The sequence below is a fragment of the Megascapheus bottae genome, chromosome 16 (genome assembly GCF_031878675.1).
Source record: "Megascapheus bottae isolate mThoBot1 chromosome 16, mThoBot2.hap1, whole genome shotgun sequence".
NCBI classification, from domain to species: Eukaryota; Metazoa; Chordata; class Mammalia; order Rodentia; family Geomyidae; genus Megascapheus; species Megascapheus bottae.
Window position 1 is genome coordinate 43,631,709 of NC_143524.1, and position 26,123 is coordinate 43,657,831.

The 26,123-nt window shown below is 49.9% G+C and overlaps 1 protein-coding gene and 1 long non-coding RNA gene across 4 annotated transcripts; one reads left to right on the forward strand and one right to left on the reverse strand.

Moving 5' to 3' along the window:
- Positions 1-3,379: 3,379 nt before the first annotated feature.
- On the reverse strand, positions 3,380-4,788 carry LOC150053464 (uncharacterized). The gene is made up of 2 exons (XR_016538088.1): positions 4,705-4,788; positions 3,380-3,710 (listed from the first exon to the last, which is right to left on the reverse strand). It is a non-coding gene; the product is annotated as an uncharacterized LOC150053464 (long non-coding RNA).
- Positions 4,789-12,079: 7,291 nt separating this feature from the next.
- Positions 12,080-25,842, forward strand: Atg16l2 (autophagy related 16 like 2). Of its 3 annotated transcripts, XM_090348378.1 has the most exons (18): positions 12,080-12,216; positions 13,938-14,037; positions 15,489-15,603; positions 17,984-18,057; positions 18,326-18,577; positions 18,739-18,804; positions 19,061-19,168; positions 20,395-20,457; positions 20,996-21,104; positions 21,494-21,599; positions 22,279-22,349; positions 22,623-22,694; positions 22,789-22,909; positions 23,071-23,176; positions 24,404-24,553; positions 24,719-24,766; positions 24,862-24,963; positions 25,190-25,840. In XM_090348378.1, exons 1-18 carry the CDS (start codon positions 12,099-12,101, stop codon positions 25,275-25,277), a joined length of 1,869 nt encoding a protein of 622 aa, XP_090204504.1. In that variant the 5' UTR covers positions 12,080-12,098; the 3' UTR covers positions 25,278-25,840. The 3 variants fall into 3 exon arrangements, with proteins under 3 accessions (XP_090204504.1, XP_090204505.1, XP_090204506.1); XM_090348379.1 differs by lacking the exon at positions 20,395-20,457 and having other exon boundaries at positions 25,190-25,842; XM_090348380.1 differs by lacking the exon at positions 25,190-25,840 and having other exon boundaries at positions 24,404-24,512; positions 24,862-24,901.
- The last annotated feature ends 281 nt before the right edge of the window (positions 25,843-26,123 follow it).

Genomic DNA, 26,123 nt, shown 5'->3' on the forward strand with positions numbered 1-26,123 from the left:
GAACTGACACTGTGGCTCAAGTGGTAGAGGGCTAGACTTGAGCTGATGAGCTCAGGGATAGCGCACAGGCCCAGAGTTCAAACTCCACAACTGTCCAGAAGGGAGAGAGAGAGAGAGAGGGAGGGAGGGAGGGAGAGATAGAGATAGAGATAGAGAGAGAGAGAGAGAGAGAGAGAGAGAGAGAGAGAGAGAGAGAGAGAGAGAGAGAGAGAAAGGGGAGGGAGGGGGGGTGCCTGTCTCAGTCAGACAGACAGACCAAGACAGAGACAGTGACAGAGAGAGACAGGGACAGAGACAGAGAGAAGACAGAGACAGAAAGAGACAGAGACAGAGATCAAGAACAGCACCTAGACCTCCAGTTCAAGACCCACGACCAACCAAAAACAAACAAAAGTACAGGATGCCTTGTGACATCTAAATTTCAGACATGTAGTAAATGTTACTTTTAATGTAGTAAATGTTACTTTTTCTTTTATTTCCTTGTTTGGCTTTTTTTTTTTTGAGACAGAGCCTCTGTAGGTAACCCAGGCTGGCTTCAAACTTTTGAACTTATCACCTCAGTCACCCGAGTATTAAGATTACAGGTATTTACACCTGTATGCCTGACATACAAATCATTTCAACTGTATCTCAAATATCTGATGAATCTAGCACATCATATCCACATTCACATCACCAAATATTGAAGCATAGAGACACACCAGTTCCCACAGAGGCTTTAGGCCCTTGCTGTGGCAGAGGAATGTGCACACGGCACACCTGTCACAGGGGTGCATGAGCTGTCCTGGGTATGTGGCCCTGAGTATGAGGATGGGTCTCTCATCTTCTCTGTCTCATCTTCACAACTGGACAGATGGTTGAGCAGAGCCCATCAGTTCTGTTTGACAGATATAGACAGGCCAGGCTATGTCCCTGGGTACTCCCAAGGACAACCTCAACATTCAGGCCAGCAAACACACTCTGAGAACCTCTTGCTTCAGGGGATGGACTCCCGCTCTCTTCTACCCCACCAGGGGGTGATCTGGGCTTTCTCCATAGATTCTCCCTAGTTCTAGGAAGTAAAAACTGCCATGAGTCAGGGCCTAAGGCTTTGGGGTTTCTACCCAACCTGAGCAGGAGAACCCAGGAGAGAGCCTAGGTCTAGCAGTTGAATCTGTGTCTCTGACCGGAAATCCCAGGGCTCCTGCAAGGCTGCATCGATTCAGCAAAGAAACCTAGGATCGAACTGAGTTTTGGCAGGCAGCAGGGCTCAAGAGACAATGTCTGCAAGAGTCTCAGCATGCAGGGATAGGGTGGGATCAAAGTTTGGGGTTCTGACTGAAGAGAAGTCCCAGGGTTCTGCTTAAGTACTGCCTACCTATATTTTTCTAGGCCTGCTCTCTTGTTGGCTGAGGCTGCAGGGCACAGGAAAAGGATCTGTCAGTTGTGAAGTCCTGCACATACCTGTGTGATTAGATGAGACTTCCCTCCTCCCCCTGTGGCCAAGCCTGGGAGTGTCCTGGGCAGCAAACCCCTGCAAAGCCTAGAGGAAAGCCCATAGTGTTCAGTTTACTGGGGCTGGAGGAGGGGATCGGAAGGATGGGAGAGGAGGCTAGGCAGATGAGGTAAAGTACCCAACTCAGCAGTCCAGGAAAATAGCCGGGGCCAGGGAGCCAGGCTGTCTGGGGGCTGGAACTTCATATTCTGTATGTGATCTCAAACAACTCATTTAACCTCTCTGTCTCAAACAACTCATTTAACCTTTCTGTCTCCGTTGTCCCACTTCTAACTCGAGTATCCTAATAGAGTGTACATCATTACAATGAGACAGAATGAGTTACTGCTTGTGGAGTGCTTTAGCTCAGTGCCTAGCCCATAATGAGTGCCCAATAAATGCCATGGCTGCCGTTTCCTGACCTTTCTTACCCCTAGGCCTGGCATCAGTCCACAAGGCAGGGCCTCCTTTGTTCCTCCTGCTTCTGACCCGAGTTAACCTGGAGGTCGGAGAACTGAGAGTGAAACCGAGGTGGGTAGGGTAGCATCTTGTCCCTCTCCCTCATCCTCAATTCCAGAAAAAGCTGCAAAAGACCCGGGGGTCCCCCTATGTCGAAGGCCTTAATGACATTCGCCCTTTATGCCACATAACCCCCTCCTCAGTGTGGGACAGAAGGGTGGTGGAAAAGCAGCAGGGCACATGGAACTCAGCCAAGCTCAGCCACAGGCAGCCAGCTCTGAGCTGTCTCACCCCAGGGGGCTGCTTCTCAGGACTGTGAAGAGCTGCTCTGGGTGGGCTTCCCTGGGGGCTGAAGACTTCCCTTGGTTAAGGTTTATTATAGGGTCAAAACTTCATTCCAGGAATTGATTTAGTTGCCATGGGACACTGCTGTTCTGGGGACCCCTACCAACCACTCCTTCCTACCCCAGTCCCTGGCACCCTGGGTCAGCAGGCATCTCCAAGTCCTCCCTCGGGGATGCTGCCTCCTTCAGCACCTTCTAAATTTAGGACTTGGCTCTGTGACTCATCCTGAGTCTGCTTTGCTCCCTCCTCCATGAGTGTGCTCCCATGGTATTTTTACCCTTTGCTGCCTCCAACCGATTAGTAAGGCCTCGGAGTCTCCACTCCCATGTGTCCCAAGCCAGCCCAGGTCCCATACTTCTCTCTCAATTCCTCCCTTCCCCCCTCAACAAGAGCTCATGCAACTCAATAGCACCGGCTCCAGCAGGACTGTAATGGTTGAGGGGGGAGGACAGGTAGAGCTAAGCCTGCTCCTTCTTCTTAGGCTGCCAAGCAGGGGCCCCCTCAATGAAGTGGGAAGTCTTGATTCTGGACAACATTCCCTCAATCTTTTATGTGAGTTCCCTTATTGGTTGGTTCTTCTTCTGAAAATAAAGGGTATGAGTCAGGCTTCTACTTGGGAAGCTTGTCTCCATCTTCGAGCAGGATGAATTATCTGATACCTAACAAGTCCAGTTTTCCCCATTGTTACACCCCTCTTCCTATCCTGACTCCTGCTCCATTCAAGGGAAACAGGCTGTGGCTTCTTGAACTTCTGGCCCATATGAAGAGTCACACACAATTCCACATTCTGAAGGGGCTGGAATGAGCCCAAAATCTGGTTCTGGTTTGCCCAGGGCTATGACACTGGAGGCGAGTCACCTTGACTTTGACTATGTGTGCATGTGAGGTGTCAACATGTGAGACATCTCTTCCCTGGTAGGCTCCCCATGCCAGAGAAGATGGGGTCCTGGATCACCCAGAGATGTGAGCATGGGGGCATGACAAAGAGGTATTACAGATAAGCGGAAACCCATATACAACCTGCCTCAACCTGTCTTCCCCAGAAGCAGTCGTGGCCAGCATTTATTTAGTTCTTCCCACATGCCCCGTGCAGTTTAATGCTTTAGACAGGTCATAACTCATTTAATTTATAGTTACACCTCAAGACAGCCCAGGATAAGTCCTGCCACCCCCACAGACAATTGAAAGGCTAAGATGGAGAGGGTCCATGAATGGTGAAAAAAATAGGTCTGAGGGCAGGCAATGCTGGTTTCTATTTGCTACCCCTAAGGAAGCACTTCTGAAAGTATACATTCGACACTCAATAAATGTTTGATGAAGAGGGTTGATCACTGCCAAGTAATGGAAAGATCTCTATCTTATTTCAGTTCTATCCCAGCTCCTGTGTGTCCTTAAGAGAATCCTTTTCCTTCTTTAGCCTCAGTTTCCCTGGCTGAAAAATAGAAATACGTGAAGAATAAGATATTTGGAGGTGAGGAGGATCTGGGACTTCAGGTTCTACAAACACTCTTCCAGATTTCTGAGAAGGCCCAATCTGTAATCAGACCTCAGAATCTCCCGGCTCCCTACCTCTAAGTGCTCCCAGAACCTCTAAAAGCAACCCAGAAACAGTTGCCTACAGTCTAGCCCCACAACTACAAAGGACAGAGAAGAGTTCACTTCCTAAGAGGGCAGCTACATGGCCCTGCAGATGGGCAGGGTGTGATTATGGTGCCACCTCACTACTTGCTCCAGTGGCTCTCAGGCCTCAGTCAACATACACCACTTCCTTTCCTCACTACCCAGGTCAGGCCAACTATCACTTCCTCCCATTGTCAAAGCCCCATCTAGAGTCACCCGATCGCCTGTGCCTCCTAGGTTCCAAAAAAAGTCCAATGCCACCCCCTTCCATTCAAAATTTGTCCCCTAACTACTGATCCCTTATCTGTCATATCTGGACCCTGTCCTAAGAAGTAGGATCTGTACAGCTCCAGCAGCTCTGTTCTCTTTCTGTAGAATTTCCCAGAATCTCCTCAGTTTTTTGCCTCTCATGTTGATCTCATGGAGCAAGGCCCTCCCCCATCGGGCTGAGGTGGGAGGGGAAAAGCATTGCAACAGTGCCTCTCCCAGGGCCTCTAGGTACAGTCCTTCTATAAGCCTACATCCAGCAGATACTGGTCCTTGAGGCGCAAGGAAGGTCTCCAGGCTCAAAGGCAGGAAATCTTGACTCTAGCCCTTGTTCCCACACTACTTAGACCTTGCGCTGGTCCCTTCCCGTTTAGAGGCCCTCAAGTTTCCAATTTGCAGAAAGAGGAAATGAGTCTCTCAGTTTGCAGTGACCAGACTGCAACCTTTACAGGCTGACTGGGATCTCATTTGATCCTCCCAACTATAAACAATCCTACCTCTAAACAAGGAAGCTTAAGTTCCCAAGGAAACAGAATTACCAAAGTCATATACAGCAAGTGAGAAGCAGAGGCTGGGCTGCAGTCCCGGAATCCTCCTGGGTCTAGGTCCTTTACCCTCAGGAAAGGCTTCGATTCCATCTCTGTACCCTTCTCTGACCTCTGGTCCCGTTCTGTAAAAGACCTGAATGCGGACCGAATTAGGAGAGGAAATGATGAAGGAAGGCTGAGCTTTGCAAACCATAAGTGAAAAGAAAATGGCCCACAGGAAAACGACCAGCCCGTTGGTACAAAGGCTGTTATCTTCTCTGGGTGTCCCCACGCATGGATCCCTAGGCTCTCTGGCTGCGCAGGCGCTCTGCAGTGTTTACGGAGACCCCCCCCAAGGCCTGAGTCTGCGCACGCGCTTCGCTGCCAGCCACCTACGCGCGCGCCGGAGCACCAGTCGGCCTGTACAAGTCCCCGACAGGCTGTTGCCAGCCTCTTGGCGCTGCTATTCAGTGCTGGGATTGGCTCCCCGTGCATTGGAGGCATCTCTGCAGCCCCGGAGCAGCAGCAATCCGAGGCAGCAGGAGGCCCAGCGCAGCCACCACCCACCTCCTCAAACGCTCCCATCGCTCCGTGAAGCCTAGGGAGCTCGCCCTGCACTCCTTCACCACTGGAACGGCTGGCTGGCGCAATGCTGCTTGGGTTTTGTAGTCCGTGGCTACGATCTCATTGGGGCTGAAACGTTGCAAAGAAACTACGTTCCCCAGAAGTCCAAGGGTCAGATTGGCAGAAGGGCCTGCCGCGCAGATTGGGAGATGGAGTTGGGGGTGGGGGGGGGAGAGTGTTTGAGTTGATTGGGCAACGTGTCTAATCAAAGGACCCAGCGTACTGAACCTATGGGTGGATTTGTTTCTTTTCTTTTCTTTTTTCTATATATTTTTATTGTAATTAATAGAAGGGTTACATTATATTCACCAGATAGAAGGTGCATTATTTCACAAACATTGATACCCTTTTGAAGGGCTAAAAAGGTCTAGGAAGTTTCAGGAGCTGAAAAATGCGGGCCAGCCAGAGGTAAAGCTGCCAGCCCAACCTGTAATTATTAACTATGTGTGAATGGGCTTCGAGAATTAGTTTGTCTGTGCAAATGTTAGCCTGTTTCAGGAAAACCCACAAAATGATTAAAGCCTTACAAACCGAAAATTAGGCAGTTTAGGTTAAAGTTTTACAAACTGAAAAACAGGCAGAGTTTCGAGAAATGATCGATTAGGAAATTTACTCAGAGCTCCAGGAAACGACTGTGTGTGTAGATGATATGTGTAGATAATGCTCCAGCCCCTGAACTCTGTATGAATTCTGTTGTTTGTAAAGTACTATAAAACCCTGCCTGCTTTGTGTTGGGGCTCTCTGTTCCTGTGTGTTCAGTGAGCCCATGCATGCTTGGTGAATAAATCCCCTTGCTTTTTGCATGAGAGAACGTCTCTTGGAGTCTTCCTTCATTTGTGCAGCGAGCTTCTCAACCCTTACACTTTCTCATGTCTTGGTCCCCATTTCCCTCCCCTCACCCCTTTATTTTATTTTTTCTAACTGAGCATGTCATTGTTACACCTGTAATCCTAGCAGGGAGGCGAAGATAGGAGGATGGAGAGTGGAAGGCTAGCCTGGGCTACATGCAAGACCTCTGTTCAAAAGCAAGAGTTGCCAGGCACAGGTGACTCACACCTGTAATCCTTGCTACTCAGGAGGTAGAGACCTGAGTATCAAGGTTAGAAACCAGCCTCAGTGGGCAGCAGGAGGAGGAGGAGGAGGAGGAGGAGGAGGAGGAGGAGGAGGAGGAGGAGGAGGAGGAGGAGGAAGAGGAAAGAAATCAGCCTCAGCAAGAAAGTCTATGAGATGTGAGATGTGGAATGTTAGCCTTGAGCTCAGGGATATTACTAAAGCCCTGAGTTCAAGCCTCAGGACTAGTACACACACACACACACACACACACACACACACACACACACACACACACACACACACACAAAGCCTAGGGGTTGCTGGTATTAGTGGCTCCTAGCTACTTAGGAGACTGAGGGCTAAGGATCAAAGTTTGAAGCAGTCCTAGCAGAAAAGTGTTCATCTCTAAATAACCACCAAAAAGCTAAATGTGGAGATGTGGCTCAAGTGCTAAGGCACCAGCCTTGGGTGGAAAAGCCAACTGAGGGGCTGAGGACCTGAGTTCAAGGCCCAGCATTAAGACATATATATATATTTAAAAAAAAAGTAGGAGGCAGACATGTAACTCAATGTATCCATTTAATTGGATACATTTTAAATTAGTATTTTGCCAGTCCTAGGGACTGAACTCAGGGCCTGAGCACTGTCCTTAGGCTTTCTTCAAAGACAGTGCTCTACCACTTAAGCCACAGCACCACTTCTAGTTTTTCTATATGTGTGATAGTGAGGAATTGAACCTGGGGCTTCGTGCATTCTACGCAAGTACTCTACCACTAGACTAAACTGCCAGCCCCTTAAATTAATTTTAATTTAAGAATTTTAAATTAATTTAAATGGCCACCTGTGCATAGGGCTACCATATTGGACAGCTCAATAAACTAGACTTGTTTCCATTTTCAACACTAACCATAACATCCCCTTATTTTATAGCATTCACAATTCAGGTTCTTCTGTCTACTTCCAACTCACCAGTTTTTAAAGATTCTTCCTCCATTGTTTGTCCCCTGAAGCCTAAAAAATTAGTTTGGACCACAAACGTCTTTCTTGCTGTTCATTAGTCTGGAATAACAGACACAGAGAAAGTCAGTTGTAAAATTAGCAGGAAATAGTATTCTTCCCAAGGACATACTGCAGTTATAAAATGTCATAATTGAAACAGATGGTAGAGACTCATCTCTCCTAGGACCTCAGGAGCAAGAATCAAACATTGTCATAACATTGTTAAAAAAACATTGTTAATGTGAATGGTAAGCTGTAATTTTCCCTTAAATAAGCTATGATCTTGGGGGTTGGTATGATTTGACTTCCTAATTGATAGTTGTTAGACCATTCCCTGGAGAGTTCCCTGGCTGCTTTGGAAAGAGTATCAGTGAAGCATCGTGTAGGACTGCCTTCGTGACAAAACTGGCTGTTTGGAATATTCTGTGACTTACTTGAAGAAACTACCAGACAACCACAGCCACTTACTGCAACAGTAGCAATAGAACCCTGACATAGACCCTGATAAAGGACAGTGGTGGAAATGGAAGTGGCAACAACCACTATGCTGACAGTATGGTGATGGACAGTCAGGAATAAGAAGCCAGGAATAAGAAAGTCTGTGGGCTACAGGGAAAAAGAAATTGGAACACTAAACCAGGCACCGGTGGCTCACACCTATAATCCTAGCTACTCAGAGACTGAGATTTGAAGATTGAAGTTCAAAGCCAGCCCAGGTATGAGAAGTCTGTGAAACCCTTATCTCCAATTAACCACCAACAAACCAAAAGTGGCACTGTGGCACAGTGGTGGAACTATAACCTTGACCTGAAGAGCTCAGAGAGATGGCCCAGGCCCAGAGTTCAAGACCCATGACTGACAAAACAAACAAACTGGAACACTGGCTACATTTTCAAGCATTATGGATCCTGACATGCAAGATGCAGAAGTCATAGCACTCATTGCTGGGCAAAAGGTACTGGCATCTAGAGCCTAAACAAGAGTGTCAGCTCTAGAAAGTAGCACTTACTGCTGCTTGTTTTTATATGAAGCTGAAGCTGGTTAAGGATTACAAAAACTGTCTCGAGCTAGGTAGTTTTATTTACAAGTTTAACTTTTGTTCTAGTTGTGGGATTCCAATGTATAAAGATATTGCATAGCAAAATCATAAAACTCATAGAATAAAACTTTAAAAATTAATGAAAATGTAAGAAAGAAAAAAAGAAGCCCAAGCCCAGAGTTCAAGCCCCCGGATGGATTAAAAACCTGAAAAAGGAAATTAAAGCAGAACTGAAGAAATGGAAAAAACCTCCCATGCTTCTGGATTGGAAGAATTAACATTGTGAAAACTGCAGTCTTGCCAAGTGCTATCTACAAATTCAACCCAATACCTATCAATATCCCAATGTCATTCTTTAAAGAAATAGAAGAGGCAATCCAAAATTTTATATGGAATAATAAAAGACCCCATTTAGAAAAAACAATTCTTAGCAGAAAGAACAGCGCAGGAGGAATTTCAATACCAAACTTTTAAACTCTATTACAGAGCTATAGTGACCAAAACTGCTTGGTACTGGCACAAAAACAGGCCTGAAAACCAATGGAATAGAACTGAGGATGAAGATATTAAACCACAGACCTATGGACACCTAATCTTTGACAAGGGAGCCAAAAAAATGGAATGGAAGAAAGACAGCCTCTTCAACAAGTGGTGCTGGCAGAACTGGTTAAGCACCTGCAGAAAACTAAAGTTGGATCCTTCTATGTCACCCTGCACCAGGATTAACTCCTAATGGATCAAAGACCTGGAGGTAAAAGCAGATACACTAAAAAATTTACAAGAAGGAATAGGAGATACACTAGGTCTCCTTGGCACAGGTCGAAACTTTCTTTATAAGGACCAAGAAACACAACCAATCAGAGAAAGTCTGGATAAGTGGGACTGCATTAAACTTAAGAGCCGCTGTATGACAAAGGACATAGCTAGCAAATTATCTAGAAAGCCTACAGAGTGGGAGAAGATCTTCACTAACCATACAATGGACAAAGGCCTCATATCCAAAATACATCAACAGCTCAAAAAATTGAATCACTCCGAGACTAATCTCCAAAGAAACAACTATCCCATTAAAAGGTGGGCCAAAGACTTAAAGAGAGTCTTCTCTGAAGAAGAACTAATGGCCTATAGACACATGAAGAAATGCTTGACATCTCTGTTCCATAAAAGAAATGCAAATCAAAACAACTCTAAGATTCCACCTCACTCCAGTTAGAATGGCCAGGATCAAGAAATCTAATAACAACTGATGCTGGAGGGGATGTGGCCAGGAGGGATCACTACTACATTGTTGGTGGGAGTGCAAACTCGTTCAACCACTATGGAAAGCAGTGTGGCAGTGCCTCAAAAGACTAAACATAGAACTCCCTTATGACCCAGCAATTCCACTACTTGGCATTTACCCAACTGTCCAGAAACAAGGACATACTAAATCCACTAGCACTATTGTGTTCATTGCAACACTATTTACCATAGCAAAGATATGGAACCAACTCAGATGCCCCTCAGTTGATAAGTGGATCGACAAGATGTGGTATTTATACACAATGGAATTCTATGCTGCTGTCAGAAAGAATGACATTGCCCCATTTGTAAGGAAATTGAAAGACTTAGAAAAAATCATATTAAGTGAAGTAAGCCAGACTCCAAGGAACTTAGGCTCAATGGTTTCCCTCATTTGTCAAATCAGTAGAAACTGATCTCTCCTAGCAGAGATTTATAATAGAACAAAACCTAGATACATAAGGCCAGATAGTATGATGCTAAACAAAAGGACCTCCAAGATATAAAAACAAAAAGCATATACTGAGTGATTGTTGTCCTTAATGTACTATGTTATCTCTCATCTCTTTTGCTATCCCTTGGTTATCTCATATTGTTACAGTATTTCACCTTGTTATCTGATATATTGCATATAAGCATATTTGGTTATTTGAAATAGGATAGGGAAGGGGGGAAAACAAGATGAGGGGCAGGGGTGGGGGAGAGCGAAATGGGGACCAAGACATGAGAAAGGGTATCAATGTTTGTGAAATAATGCACCTTCTATCTGGTGAATATAATGTAATCCTTCTATTAATTACAATAAAAATATATGGAGGAAAAAAAGAACACACACACACACACACACACACACACACACACACACACACACAGGGGCCAGGAGTTTGGCCTAGAGGTAGTGGTTTGGCCTCGCTTGCTTGCCTATCGAGGACCCAGGTTTGATTTCTATGTATGTGATACGTAGACAAGCCAGAAGTGTTGCTGTGGCTCAAGTGGCAGAGTGCTAGCCTTGAGGAAAAAGCCCAAGGGCAGTGCTCAGGTCCTGAGTTCATGCCCCAGGACTAGCAAAAACAAACAAACAAACAAAAAAAGTGAGCAAGACATAGTAGCCCATGTAATCCCAGCATTTGGGAGGTTGAAGAATCACAAGTTTAAGGCTAGTCTGGGCTACATAATGAGAGCCAAGCAAAACAACAAAATAAAACATAAATTTACCTATTTTCCATCCCACTTTCAGAACCTATAATGACTTTCTTCTTTGTATTTGTTGGGAAACCTCAGGGGTTCCTCTGCTGATCTTCTGTGTCATTGTAAGGCATATATATCATTCAACTATGTTTTTGTCCTTGGTGATCGATGGCTAATTGGGCTGAGACACTTCAGCTTTCATCCTGCAATAGTGTCTGCTTTCTCTCAATCCGTGATAAACAGTGCAAGCCTGTTTTCTTTCTTTTCTTTTTTGTGCCCACCCAGGGGCTTGAACTCAGGACCTGGGTACGGTGCTTGAGCTGCTTTTACTACCGTACATTCCCAGCAGCAATGCATGAATGTTCTTCTGGAGTATTGGGATTCCTTTGTTTACTTATTGGTGCTGGTACTGTGTCTTGAATTCAGAGCTAACACTGTTGCTTCCATTTCCCCCCCTCAAGGCTGGTGCTCTCTTGAGACAGTTCAAATTCGGGCATTTTGCTGGTTAACTGGAGATCAGAGCCTCACAGAGGTGTCTGCCTGGGCTAGCTTTGAACAGTGACCTCTAGCCTGTCATGGAGAAAATGGGATTTCTTTGGATTCTTTTTTTTTTTTTTTTTTTTTTGCCAGTCCTGGGCTTGAGCTCAGGGCCTGAGCACTGTCCTTGGACTTTCTCAAGGCTAGAGCTCTACCACTTGAGCCTCAGCACCACTTCCGGCTTTTTTCTATGTATGTGGTAGTGAGGAATCGAACCCGGCTCTTCATGCATGCTAGGCAAGCACCTTAACCACTAGGCCAAACTCGCGGCCCCTTCTTCGGATTCTTTTGCCTCGGTGCGGGCGGCTTCCCGGCCGGCTCGGCCGGGTTGAGGGAGGCGGACCCTAAGGCCCCGCCTCTAGCGCGTACCAATCGGCGAGGGGGTGACCGCTCCCGGGCTCCAGCTCTGGTCTCCGCTTAGCACCCATCATGGTTACACGAGGCAGGGGCCTCCACGGTAAAATCCCTCTGGTGGAATCACAGCGGCGCGGTGCCCAGAGCCGCTCCCCGCCTTGTGTAGATCCGTTGTCCCCTCCCACCCCCTCTCTCCCCCGGCACGTTCCTGGTACCACCCGGGGATTCCCCGCCGCGGCTCGTGACGTCACGGAGTCCCCGGGCGGCCCCGCCCCGGCCGGGCGCCGGCCGCGCCTTCTCGGCCTCGAGGCTTGCGCGAGAGGTAGCAGCCATGGCGGGGCCCAGCTCCCCCAGCGCCCCTGTGGCCCGCTGGAAACGCCACATCGTGCGGCAGCTGCGGCAGCGGGACCGCACGCAAAAGGCACTCTTCCAGGAGCTGGTGCCGGCCTGTGAGTGCTCCTTGGGGGCCTGGAGGAGACGAGGCCTGGACTGGGGGAGAGGGTTTGTCCCACTACTTGCCGTCCAACTGCTCCAGCGCCTTGGATCCGGGCCTTGGGCCTAGAACACATCTGTTTGGCTCTACTTCTTACTGGACTAGATTTCTGCCCCTTCCAACCCAGGCGCCGCTTAGAACCTCTGTTGGTGGAGAGATTCCTCTTCTACTTAGTCTCAAGGTGCAGTGCTTCCTCCGCAGAGCTGAGCACCTGGAGTGTGGGCTTTGCAGGGGCTGGACTGCCCCAGGGTAGAGCCTGGGATGAAGTCAGACAGCGGTGTCTGGAGCAGTCACTTGTCGGGCCTGTTCATGAAAGGTGCTAACCCCCGAGCTTCAGGGACTGCTTATTGGTGGGTGATGCTGGCTCAGGTTCTCGTTGCACTTCTGTACAGGGACACCCTAGCCTGAGGGGGTCTGGGCTTTGCTGGGGAGCTGGCTTGCTTGAGGGAAGTCAGTCTCTCACACTCATAGTTCTTTGTGGAGGAGTTGGTCAAGAAGGGACATGTTGGTTCAAGATGGGATAAACAGGTATGCAGCTGTGTGTGGAGCCTCTGGACACCTGAAGTTGAATGTTTGGAGTTGAAAGTCTAACCTAACCCTTGCTGTTCTTCACTGGGGAATAATTTTGATGTTACCCACAACCAAATGTGCTCTTATCCTGAGAAATTTCTTTACAGCCTTCCGGGAGTTGATTCTTTTCTTTTGGATTTGTAATCGCACACCTCCAAGGCAACTTCTTTCTCCACTGTTTGAACTAGAGCTACCCAATTTGAGGGAGGAGTCCCCCTCAGCCCGTCTTTAGGAGCTGAAAGTGTGAGGGCATGGAGAGACTCCAACTGCTGTAATTGGACCTACCAAAGGGCCAGGCATCACTGTGAGCCTGCACTGTTTATGGCCTCAAGCTTCAACTTTCTTGTCAATTAGGCATAATGGGGCTTGTTTAGATTTGCAAGGTGGGGGGAAGCAGTGCACTGTCTTGGTAGCTAAGGAGGAAGATCTGTGAGGGAAGCAGATATTAAGCAAGCTGATAGGGCACCCCCATGCCAGAAGATTACTGATGAGCTGTCTGCACTTACCACCCCCTTAACTTGCTGTGGAAGTTGTCAGTAAAGAGGAAGTGATTGTGAATGGGGGGGGGGGTGAGGGTGTTCAGGGATTAACCCACCTAACATAAGATCTGTTGAATATTGCTCAAGGACTTTCTACTCTGACTTGGGGAGACTTTACCTTGGGGAAGTTAGGATTACTTTATTGCAATGTTGGGGCCCTCAGAGAGGAAGTCACTTACTGAAGGCCCTGGGCAAGTGGATCCTTTTGTTTCAACATAGTCAGGCCCTGCCTTGGCAGAGTTGAGGTTATCTCTGTCCCCCAGCTTCCTTCAGGCTGTTCCTTGTGTCTGTCCCTAGCAGTAGTGGGTCTTCTGTTCCTGGCATAGCAAGCCCTCTTCTCCTGAGTGGGCCTGGGGAGGGGGTGGGACAGGGCTGTGAAATGGCAGCACCAGAGCTGAAGGTCCTATAGAACTGCCAACTTAGCCTTTAGGCAAGGGGCAAGAGCCAATCCCCCACTAGCTTTTCCATTCGCACTATCTCTGGGCCCTGCAGCCCTGCAGTCAAAGGTATGCTAGGGATCTGCTGAAGAGTGTGTGTTCTGCTCACGCCCTCCCTCTTGTACCCTCAGACAGTCATCTCCTTGAGAAGGCAGAGCTGCTAGCCAAGTTCTCAGAGAAGCTGCAGCCACAACCAAATGATGCCACTGCCGCCACCCACCAGGGCTCCTGGTGAGTGTATACATCAGTGGTCACAATGGCCTACTTGTGCCTGGTCCTAGTTCTGCTGTGTTCATTTTTGGCTCTTGGCTACTGGCCAGAAGTGGGTGAGGAGAGGTAGCCCTTGAGCTCATCCTAAGCCAGTTGCTTAGAATCTGCTTTCTCCCATCCTTCTCTGTGTCTGTCCCTCTCCTTCCTCTCCCCACCCTGCACTCCTCTTTCCCTTCTCATTCTTCTCCCACCTTTTTTTTTTTTTTTTTTTGCCAATCCTGGGCTTGAGCTCAGGGCCTGAGCACTGTCCTTGGACTTTCTCAAGGCTAGAGCTCTACCACTTGAGCCTCAGCACCACTTCCGGCTTTTTTCTATGTATGTGGTACCGAGGAATCGAACCTGGGTCTTCAGGTATGCTAGGCAAGCACTCTACCACTAGGCCAAACTCCCGGCCCCTTCTCCCACCTTTTTGTATTGGTCCTGATGCCTACAGAAAAGGTCCTGCTATCTGTTCTAAACAGTGAGTGAAGTGCTGGATGCTGGTGGCTCACATCTGTAATCCTAGCAACTCAGGAGGCTGAGATCTGAGGACTGAAGTTCATAGGCAGTCTGTGAGACTCTTACCTCCAATTAACCACCAGAAAACCAGTAGCGGCACTATGGCTCAAAGTGGTAGCGTGCTAGTCTTGAGCTGAATTGCTCAGGGACAGCATCCAAGCCCAGAGTTCAAGCCTCACAACAACAACAACAACAACAACAACAATAACAACAACAAGAGTGAGTGAAGATATTAAGAACCAAGAATGGATTGGATTTTTTTTTGACATAGGGTGTCACTATGTAGTCCAAGCTGGCCTCAGCCTCACAATCTTCCTGCCTCTACCTCCTGAGTGCTGAGATTACAGTACCACCACATCTAGCTCTTCCACTTCCTCCTCCTCCTCCTCCTCCTCCTCCTCCTCCTCCTCCTCCTCCTCCTTCTCTTCTTCCTCTTCATCTTCGTTTTCTGCCAGTCCTGGGGCTTGAACTCAGGACCTGGGTACTGTCCCTGAGCTTCTTTTTGCTCAAGGCTAGTGTGCTACCACTTGAGCTATAGCACCACTTACGGCCTTTTCTGAGTAGTTTATTGGAAATAAGAATCTCTTGGAGTTTTCTGCCTGGGCTGGCTTTGACCTCAATTTTCAGAAATCAGCCTCCTCAGTAGCCAAGATTACAGGTATGAGCCACAGTGCCCAGCTGCTCGGTGCTTCTTGAGGCAGGTCTTTGGCCAGGGACTTAGACAGGGTAGTCCTAGAGAGCAGAGAGGTCATAGGACGCTCCTTGCTGAGACTTGCTTTTTCTTTGGCTTCCAGGCTCTTCATGGTCCAGAAAACTAGTAAATGGTTCTTCAGGTTTTTAGTGGGATACCCCGAGGAGGGCCTTTGGGTGCTGGGGTGAGTGGAGGGTCATGAGGACCACGCTCTGATTAACAGGGAGGTTGGCAGGGAGGAGAAGTCAAGCCCTGAATCAGACCAAGTCTCATCACTCGCCACTCTGAGGGTGCAGTGGCAGGAGGAAGAAGAGGAACTCCGGCTGGTTTGTGGTGAGGTAAGCTGTACTCGGTCTGAGAATGGGGCGGGGGAGATATGGTCCAAGGAAGCTAGCAAATGAGTGGTACACAGTTTGTTACGTGTCTCACATCCAGTGCTGCAGGTACTGAGTGAGTGATCTCCTCGTGTATCAAGTCTTGGCTTGAAGCTGGGCAGGGTCAGAGTTCCCCTGTGGCCCAAGATTAGGTGGGCTCCAAGGATGGCTGGAGGGAGTAAGGGGTAGAAATGCCCAGAGCCTGTTTCTCATTTCAGATAGTTTAGCCTGCCCTACTCACTCCCTGATTCACCTTCTCATCCCTTGCCAAGCCAACTCTAGTTCCAGAACCAGCTGGTGCTCCAGACATTTGCAGCCTAAGTGACTACTGTTGATGTGGTACATGGGCAAGGGCCTCCACCCCACAGCCCCCCTCTGTGTCTCTCAGTTTCCCCTTCGTTTCTGTGGCTGTTGCTTCTGAACTTCCTTGGGTGCTTTCTTCCCCTGCTGTCTGTCCCCATCCCTGACAAGTAGGCGTTCTTGAGTGTGAGTGACCTCAGTGGCTCTGAGGACCTGGAGGATTCTTTTTGCTAACTTCCATTTCCAGTGTAGTCTTCTCTTCTGACCTCTGGACTCCCTTGCTGGACTTCTTGAACATACCATCTAAGTCACAACCCCTTCTCCCCCAAAACATGGCCAGCACCACACCAAAAGTGATGGTGGGCATGGGGCTAAGCATACTCTTAGCTAATTATCCTCAGTTTTATAGTTGCAGAGAAGGAAACTGAGGCCTAGATGGGGAAAGCCTAGATTTGAACCTCCACCCTTACAATCCACCTTCTATGATTTCTGTTCACTCTTTCATTACATTTTATGACAATTGATATTGTCAACAACAGGAAATGCAGCCTTAAACAAGACGGACGAGGGAATTTCCACAGGAGGAGGCTAATGGTCAAGTAAATACATGGCCAGGTATAGCTGTCCAAGTCACCATGCAGATATAACAGTGGGTTATGAATTCAGTTCAGAGCCTCTTCCCCAGAGCTTCTTTTTGTAGCTGTAATGTGACAGTGGTGTGACATTATCACATACATAGATTTGTGTCACCCTCAAGAGACATCACTGTTTCATCATCCCAGGATCCCTTCTTACCACCTGTTTTCAGTTATGAACCCTCCCTCCTCCAACATTCCTAGCTCCTTGTGGCCTCAACTCTGTTTTCTACCTGTATCATTTGAATTTTGAAAAGTGTCAAATTGAATGACATAGCGTAAATGTCAGGTGAGGAAGTGAAAGCAATGATTAGTTTGTGGTGAAATGAATGTTACATGTTGTAACTAGAGCAATTACAACGTAGGTGTCCACTCAGTAGGGGCAGATCCCTCCCATGTGCCGCCTCCCCTCCCTGCTAGGGAGTTGTATCCAGACAGTTGGGCAGCTGCCTTCTCATGACAAAGAGTCAACAACAATTTAGCACCAAAAGCCCCCAGCCTTGGTGATTTCCTGGGCTAGAGGTGCTCAGTCTGTTTTTTTCTGTGCTCTCTGGTTTTTCTTTCCACATTAATGGATATAGCTTTGGCTTACAGTCTATTTCCCCCACTGACGCCACAATACCGAGAGAAAGAAGGTGGGATTCTTCCTTATGGCTTTCCCTGCTCTTGGCTCTCTGTTGCAGGAAGCTGAAAAGCAGGGTTCAGAGATTCCCCTTACCCAACCCTGAGGCTATTAGAGTAGCTCCAGAATTCATGCTGGACCTTGTACCGCAAAAGATCATCCTGTTCTTGCCTTGTGTGCTCTTGCTTTGTGAGATTTGTGCTTAGGCCGGCAGAGGGTCAGGGCTGGTGGAGGAAGCTAGTGGCTGGAAAGGAGGGAGTACAGCTTACATGTCCCAACCCACCATGTAGAGCACAGGTGGCTTATATATCAGCCCTGCCACTTAGCAGGGCTGTGACTCTGTGTCATGTCTTTATCTGCAAAAACAAGAATGGCAGTGATTTCCTTTGGTGCTATTTTGGGTATTAAAAGAGTTAATACGTACGTGTACATTGCTCAGAACAAGGTATGGCACTTGTAAGTGCTAGGTGAACACTTCCTATTATCTGACACATCAGATAGTAGCTCTGGGAAGTTTCCAGGTTAGAGTTCCTTTTGCTCAGAGGTTAAATGACTACCCCATGGTCACAGAGAAAGCAAGTGGCACCACTACAACTCAGAATGCAGAAGCTGACTTCTGATGTAGGTTCCTAAACCTTATGCAGTATCCTAAACCCATCTGCTTGTCAGAAAGGGGATGGGGGGTGGTGGTGGAGACTCTGTGCCACCAATCTATTTGGCCCCAAGGGCTAGAGTGACTGTTACAGAGGTGCCAGTGCTCACCGGTCTGGCCCTTCCACCTCACCAGATGGCCTACCAGGTGGTGCAGAAGAGCGCAGCCTTGGGCACCGTGCAGTCAGAACTGGAGGAGCAGCAGGACAGGTGAGGGAGGGCCAGCCCATTTTGGGGGTGGCTCAGGGCCATTCTGCCCCGGGAGAGGGTACAGTGTGTACCCAAGGACTTGCCCTTCATCCCCAAATGCCCACCCTCCCCAGGCATGTGTGTAAAGTCAGAGGAGGCCAACGGGCAGGGCCGGGCCTCGTGGGTGAAGGCGTGGCTGGCCGTGAGACCACGTGCAGGTCGGGACGGAGGAGGCCGTCGGGGTTCATCGCTGTTCTCTCGACACTCCCCTGTCCCCCCCTGTCCCCAGCCTGGCGGCTCTGGAGGCCCGCGTGGCGCAGCTGCAGGAGGCGCGGGCGCAACACGCCCAGCAGGTGGAGGGTCAGCGAGCGCGGAACGCGGCGCTGCGGTCGGCCTACGAGGCGCTGCGCGCGCACTCGGAGCACCAGGAGGCGGCACTGCGCAGGCTCCAGGAGGAGGCGCGGGACCTGCTGGAGAGGCTTGTGCAGAGCAAGGCGCGCGCGGCCGCCGAGCGCAATCTGCGCCTGGAAAGCCGGGAGCGGTGAGGGAGCTGGGGGCCGCGCCCTCATATCAGCGGGCCTGCCCCGCTGAGGGCAGAATCTAGCTTCTCCCGGTCAAAAAGAGGCGGGGGCGTGCGCATCTCTTGCCTACTTCATTGCCAGGCGCCACTTTCTGCCTTTGGGTTGGTTTTTTCCTTTCCAGGGCTCACCAGGCTCGGCTGTCCCAGGAGCTGAAGAAGGCTGCCAAGAGGGCTGTGAGCATCAGCAAGTATGAATGGGGAGGAGCCCATCTGGCCTTTGTATGCGAAGCCATGCTATCCAAACGCCATTCCCTTGCTCCCTTTGCCCTTGCTATCTGTGTACCTGGGTGCACACCTGCAGTCCCTGTAGGATACTGTCGGAGATGTGCTTGCCTGGCCTGGGCACCCCCTTATTGGAAATTCACATCTTCCCTGATCCATGCCAGGATGAGGAGGAGAGTTGGCTGGATGCGTTGTCCTTCTGAGCTTCACTCCCTTTCTCAGGATCCCGGACACCCTAGACCATGGGATCAGAGAGGAGACTGAGACTCAGGTGGGTGGGCCTGAGTTCCTGGAGAGAGAGGCTTGTGAAAAATGGAAGAGGCCCTTCAGGTGAGGACCCACGTGGCTGTCCTCGAGCTCTGAAACTGCCACAATCTTCCTCTAGGTGCTTGGGGCCCGCTATTGGGTTGGGGAAGTGGTGGGGAGAGGTTGACTGGTGTGGCCTCCAGGGCCTGGAGCCAATTGGGGTCAATGTCATTGAGCCTTCCCCCTTTTTCTTCCCAGGACCTGAGCTCTAAGGTGGGGCATAAGGCTGGCGAATTGCTGTCAGGGTCCCAGACATGTGTGTGTGTAAGCACAGGTGTGCATGAACATAGGAGAATGTGTAGCTGTGTGCTCACACTTCTGAATCCTAATACCCCACCATTCAGTCCCCCATGTCCTGATTTGTCTGTCATTAAAGTTGCTCTTTTTGGCCCCATTCCCCAACCTGAAGTCTCTTTTAGGTTCCAGTGTCCAGGCCTAGGATGCTGAAGGAGCTTAGGCAACAGGGTCATGAGATATGGTTTCCAAACTCTTTTGGCCATCAAAAACCTTACTTGGGCATTTCTGGAGCTGCTTGAAAAACTGGAGCTTCTGCTATCTATTGACTCAGCCTTAGTGGTTTGCCCAGTTTCTTAAGAGGTGTTTTTTTTTTTTTTTTTTCCTAGTCCTGGGGCTTGAACTCTGAGTTTGGGCACTATCCCTGAGCAACTTTTGCTTTTATTTTTGCACTGTACTCCTTAAGCCACAGTGCCACTTCTGGTTTTTGTCATGGTTAATTGGAGGTAAGAGTCTGATAGACTTTAGTGCCTGGGCTGGCTTTGAACTCAGATCTCAGCCTTCTGAGTAGCTAGGATTACAGGCATGAGCCACTAGTACCTGGCTTACTTGTGACCTTTTTCTGTGATTAATTGGAGATTCGAGTTTCAAGGACTTTCCTGCACAGGCTACTTGTCTGGGATCTTCACATGTCAACTTCCTGAGTAGCTAGGATTATAGGTGTGAGCCACTGGCAAGCAGCTACTTAAGAGTTTCTGTTGGTGTTCATTTCTCATTTGGGGTGAGGCACTTCCTGTCATCATGGTGGAAACTTGGGGAGTTACCCATTTCTAAGTCCTTCTACCTTGTTGGGTTGGTCCAGGTCTCACCTCTCTTCTCCTGGTTTTCAAGGGATCAAGTTCTGTTCCAGGCTCAAGAAGTCTTAGCCTCCAGGTCTCCAGCAAAGCCTAGGGATGAATGACTGCTGTTTGCGTATCCACTGGCCAGGCCCTTAGCAGCCTCTCATTCTGCCTCAGGTCTGCCTCGGCCACCTCCCTGACACTCTCCCGCTGTGTGGATGTGGTGAAGGGGCTGCTGGAGTAAGTGTGTGTGTGTGCACATGTGTGTGAAGGGTTTGGGTATGTCAGGCTTCCTGAGCCCAGGCTTGGTCTGTATGTACCTCTGTCTGTCCATCAGCTGGTGCCTGTTGTCTGTGTAAGTCTCTGTTAGGTCCTTTAGGTAGGACCAACTCCTGCCCAGTGTTTTCTAAGCTCACAAGGCTCTGTCCTTATTCAAGGTCCTCTCAGGGAACTAAGAGCTCCAGACTTGAGCTGAATGAAAATAGTCACTCAGTTGGGAAACTGGTACTCAGCATAGCTAAGATTTGTTCTGTATCACAGAGCCAGTGGTGAGGCCAAGACTAAAACCCCAGCCTTGAGATTCCTGTGCCTCCACTAACCCTTTCCTACTCCTGTGCCAGGCTATGAGTGCAGGGGTCACACTTATTGTACCCTAGGGCTAAAGTTCTGTCAGCTGCCATATCTGCTTCCCATTGTTGCTACCTCAGGGTAGCTTGGAGCCCTGTGGCAGAAGATCTTGCAGAATACCTTTCTGAGTCCCCCTTTCATACCACTACAGCTTTAAGAAGAGGAGAGGTCACTCAGTGGGAGGTGCCCCTGAGCAGCTGTACCAAAGCATCCCTGTGTGTGTGGCTGCCCGACTGCCTACCCAGGTGCACGATGTCCTGGTAAGGGAGATGTCCTGGTAAGGGAACAGCTGGGCCAAGTACTTGGGGTTTTAACAGAAGAACCCAGACGCCAGGGGCAGGCCAGGGAAGCAAGGCTGGGCCTCAGCGGGAGCAAGACTTTGCCTTTACAGCTTGTGAACTGCTCACATCATTTACAATGTTTGCAGTGCGGCTGGGAGGAGAGAGGAGAGTTGCTTAGCCGTGGATTTGGCTCATTAGGAAACTGCTGCTGGGATCTAGGAGACTTGCTGGGGCCAGGGTTGAAATTCAAGGTTAGGACAGAGACTTGGGGTGGGGATATCCAAGCCAGCAAAGGCTTGGGCTGTGAGAAGGGAAAAAGAGGCCAACATGGAGAGAACGAGGGACACTAATGCTGCCTTTCCCCACAGGATGCCCACCTCTCTGAGATCAATGCTGTTCAGTTTGGCCCCAACCGTGGCCTCCTGGCCACTGGCGGGGCTGACCGTCTTATCCACCTCTGGAATGTTGTGGCAGGTAGGACCTTTTCCATAGGTCCACCCGCTGTGTTCTCTGCAGACCCCATCTTTAGCTTGCTATGGATGAGCAATGAGCAAGGGCACTGAGACTTGGCTTGTGACTCCAAAGAAGCATTGAACATTGAGTCTCTCAGTTCCTGGGTCAGGATTGCATGGATAGTCGCTGTCGTAATCCCTGTAGCAGGAGTTAATGTAGTATCAGGCTTTTGAGGAGCATGTCCCTGGGCCCACCAGGCCCCTCCTTTTCTAGTGTCACTTGAACTCCCAGAGCTCAGTGAGTTGAGGTCGTGGGAGTGGCCTTAGTGTTGGATCACTTGTTTTAGCCTGTGTGTGGGCCACCCCTCCCCCCACTCCCCATCCCCGCCATGTCCATACAACACACACACACACACACACACACACACAGTCCTGTTGTACTTTGGCCCAGCTCTGCCTTGTAGGTGGTAAGTTAGATACTCATCTAGGCTGGCCTCTCTTGCCTGTGTGATCTGGGGACAGTACCTCCTCTGCTAAAAGCTAGGGGAGGTTTTGCTTCCCCCCAGGCACTGGGGTAGATCCAGCCATTCTGTCTTTTAACTCAGGAGAGACTTCCCTACCCATTCTGGCTCTATTTTTTTTTTTTCGTTTGGTCAGGCTAGTGACTTCATTTCATCCTTTCCTTCTCCTGTTCTCCCCAGGTCGCCTAGAGGCCAACCAGACGCTTGAGGGAGCTGGTGGCAGCATCACCAGTGTGGACTTCGACCCCTCAGTGAGGAGACTTTGCCCCAGTAGCATGGCATAACCCTTCACAATGTCTATACTTGGATAGGGCTCTGGGGCCTGAGCGGGCATTGTAATACCTTAGAACTGGCCCTTGGGTTGCTGCCTCCCCTTCCCTGGGCCTGACGCTCCCCTGTCTACCTTGGCGCTCTGAGGCAGCCTGCACCCCAGATTGTTGGTCTAGGGACATTGCATATTGCAGGCCTAGAGCAGTTAAGGCTCAGGCCCTGGTCCTTTCCCATCACTACTCCTGTCTCTCCAGGGCTCCCAGGTTTTGGCAGCTACTTACAACCAGGCTGCCCAGCTCTGGAAGGTGGGAGAGGCACAGTCCAAGGTGAGGACTGACTGGGGAGGCTCACTAGGGGTCAAGGGTCATGCCTTAGGCTTGGGGCCTGCCCTTGATCCGGATTTGGGATGGGATGGGGCAGGAGACACTATCTGGACACAAGGACAAGGTGACAGCTGCCAAATTCAAGCTCACAAAGCACCAGGCAGTGACTGGGAGCCGCGACCGAACAGTGAAGGAGTGGGACCTTGGCCGTGCCTACTGTGAGACCCAGCCTGCCCTGCTCTCCCCCCACCCCTCGTTTTGAGACTCTTTCTCTGTTCCCCACTGGTGCTCTTCTCAGTCTCCTGGTGCCCAGGGGTTTTGCCTCAGTGTCTCCATATGTCCAGTGGTCTCATTGCTGACACTGCCCCTTGGTCCCCAGGTTCAAGAACCATCAATGTCATTTCCTACTGTAATGACGTGGTATGCGGGGACCACATCATCATTAGTGGTCACAATGACCAGAAGATCCGGTTCTGGGATAGCAGGTGACAGGCGTGCTGTGGGTGGAAACCGGGGGTCAGGACCCTGGAGCTCTTTTTCCTTTCTCTGGTGGAGGCAGGAAAGATCATGGGGAAGGGTTTGGGAAGGGTCTGGCAGTGTCAGCTGTGACCTCTGCTGGGCCTAGTCCCTTGAGAGCTCAGCACTGCTGAGGAGCTGTGTCACCTCCTTAGTGGCTCTCATTCAGCTCTGGACTTGGCCTGACCCTTAAAGCCATGATGGACAAGCACCTGCTGCCATTTCAGGATCTCTGTGTGTGTGTGTGCGCGCGCGCACATACACACACACGTACCAGTCATGGCACTTGAACTTGGCCTGGTTGCTGTTCCTGAGCTTTTTTGCTCAAGGGTAGCATTCTACCACTTGAGTGACAGTTCTTTTTTTTTTTTTTTGGTAGTTAATTGGAGGTAAGAGTCTCATAGCTCAAGCTGGGTACCAGTGGCTTATGCTTATACTCATAGCTATGCAGCAGGCTAAGATCTGAGGATCATGGTTCGAAGTCATCCCAGATAGAAAAGTCCCCTTGAGATTCTTTTTTTTTTTTTTTGCTTGCCAGTCCTGGGGCTTGAACTCAGGCTGTCCTTGGACACTATATGCTCAAGGCTAGCATTCTGCCACTTGAGCCACTTCCCGCTTTTTCTGTGTATGTGGGCTTTGTGCATGCTAGGTGAGCACACTACCACTAGGCCATGCTCCCTCTCTCCTCCTCCCTCTCTCTTTTTAGGTAGGTTGTGGGGCTTGAACTCTGGGCCTGGGCATTGTCCCTAAGCTCTTCAGCTCAAGGCTACCTAACACTCTACCACTTGAGCCACAGTGTCACTTTGTTTTTTGACAGTTAACTAGATATAAAAGTCTTATGGACTTTCTTGCCTCACCTGGCTTTGAACCACTTTCCTCAGATCTCAGCCTCCTGAGTAGCTAGGATTACAGGTGTGAGTCACTGGCGCCCAGCTTCCCTATTTCTTTTTCAGTGCTTATTTTAGTGACCCAAGGGTTTCCAGGGCTCCCTATCAGTCTGTGAAGTTCCTCAAGGACTGGCGTGGCTGCAGTGTGAAGGGAGAACATTTTCAGCCTCTACCCTAGCAATCTAGGGCCCTGGGTGCCTCTGGACTTGGTCAGCTAGGAGAGCAGCTATGCCCAGCTCCTTCTTGTCAGGGGGTGGCCTGGGATACAGGCAAGCTGCTTCTTACTGTCCCTTCCCTACTCCTCCTCAGGTTACCCAGCTGTACCCAGGTCATCCCTGTGCAGGGCCGAGTCACTTCCCTGAGCCTCAGCCACGACCAAATGCATCTGCTCAGCTGTTCCCGAGATGATACACTCAAGGTGATCGACCTGCGTGTTAGCAATATCCGACAGGTGTTCAGGTATCAGCTGAGGCAGCTGGCCTCTAATCCTGGGCAAGACTGGGCCCATCCTTGATGGTTCTCTAGACCCAAATCTCTGGCAGAGCTAGGAGGCTCTTAAAGCCTCCTGGCGGGGGCAGGACTGGCAGTGACTTCCATTCTAACTCCTGCCCTGTCTGTCCTCAGGGCTGATGGCTTCAAATGTGGTTCTGACTGGACCAAAGCTGTGTTCAGGTGTGTTCTGGAGCCCATGCCTTTGCCAGTCTGGCCCTGGCATGTGTGTGTTCTGGCATCTGAGCTCCTTTCTCTTGCTGTTGTGGCCACTGCAGTCCTGATAGAAGCTATGCACTAGCCGGTTCCTGGGACGGCACCCTCTACATCTGGAACGTTGATACAGGGAAACTGGAGAGCAGCCTTCAGGGGCCTCATTGGTGGGTATGGCTAGTACCCATCTACCTGCCTACCATGCCCCAGCCCGGCTAATGTGCCCGTTCTGACATGTCCCCAGCACTTGTCTCCAGACTTTCCACTTACACTCAGATCTGCCCCAACTAATCCGGGAGGCTCATTTAAGATGAGGCACTGAGGCTGACTCAGCCAACAGTGGAGCCCGCTTCTGCTGCCTGCCCTACTGAAGCCTGCCCTCCCTCTCCTCAGCGCTGCTGTTAATGCTGTGGCCTGGTGCTTCTCTGGGAGCCACGTGGTGAGCGTGGACCAAGCCAGGAAGATTGTGCTCTGGCACTAGGGCCATGACTTCCATTTGAACTGGAGCTCTGGTACAAAGCCTGAAGACACGGAACAATTTTTCTCTGCTCAGCAGGGCTCCAGAGCCAGAAGGGGTGGGATAGGAGCCAGGGAGGACAACTTCCAGATTTAATGAAATTAGGCCTGGCAGGTCCTGGCATGTTTGGTTAAAGGTTGTATTGTAAGGGTGTCTGTTGATTCTTTGTAGCATTTGGAGGCATAGAGAGACCTTTGGGCTGGGACTTGGTTCCTTCCTTCTACACAGAGCTGGGGCCCAGCAGCCTTTAACCAGGGAGAAAAGCTGTTCCATTCTAACCATGGGCCAGTATGAAGGCACAGAGGCAACAAAAGTCAACAGCTGTTGGGGCCACAGGAATGTACCCTTGGACCAATTTGGTCCTGAGACCAAACCAACACAGTGGGCCCTCCTGCTGAGGCAGCCAGGATACACTGAGATTGAGGAGGGAGCAGAGGCAGCTGGGACAGGTGTGTGTGGGGAGCAGGGTCCCTAACAAACCAGAGGGACATCCAAGGACTTGTTATAGCAGACCTGCCTGGAGGTTGGGGCCCATTCTTCCTCCAGAGGCAGGGCCAGGCCTGAGCCTGTGGCTTCTTTCACATCGGCATCAAATTTAATCCACACAATGAGCCTTTGGGTAAGAGGTAGAGCCAAAAGAGCCAGGTGCTCAGTACTCCTCTAGCTGGCACGAGCCTGTGGAGGTAAGTGTTGGTTCCCAGGTCCGGCAGTCTCCTGAGCTCTGGCTGTCATGTCTCTGTGGTCTGTGCCCTTCATGATATCAGACTCTTGGGGCTGCTGTGCCAGATGTTCCTTTCCATCCCCACTATC

What these genes read in the sequence shown, in the direction of transcription:
- Atg16l2 (XM_090348378.1), top strand. Translation starts at nt 12,099, where the DNA reads ATGGCGGGGCCCAGCTCCCCCAGCGCCCCTGTGGCCCGCTGGAAACGC. An exon ending in GCCACCCACCAGGGCTCCTG is followed by an intron (nt 14,038 to 15,488) that starts GTGAGTGTATAC and finishes TCTGATTAACAG; the next exon opens with GGAGGTTGGCAGGGAGGAGA. An exon ending in TGGACCAAAGCTGTGTTCAG is followed by an intron (nt 24,767 to 24,861) that starts GTGTGTTCTGGA and finishes TGGCCACTGCAG; the next exon opens with TCCTGATAGAAGCTATGCAC.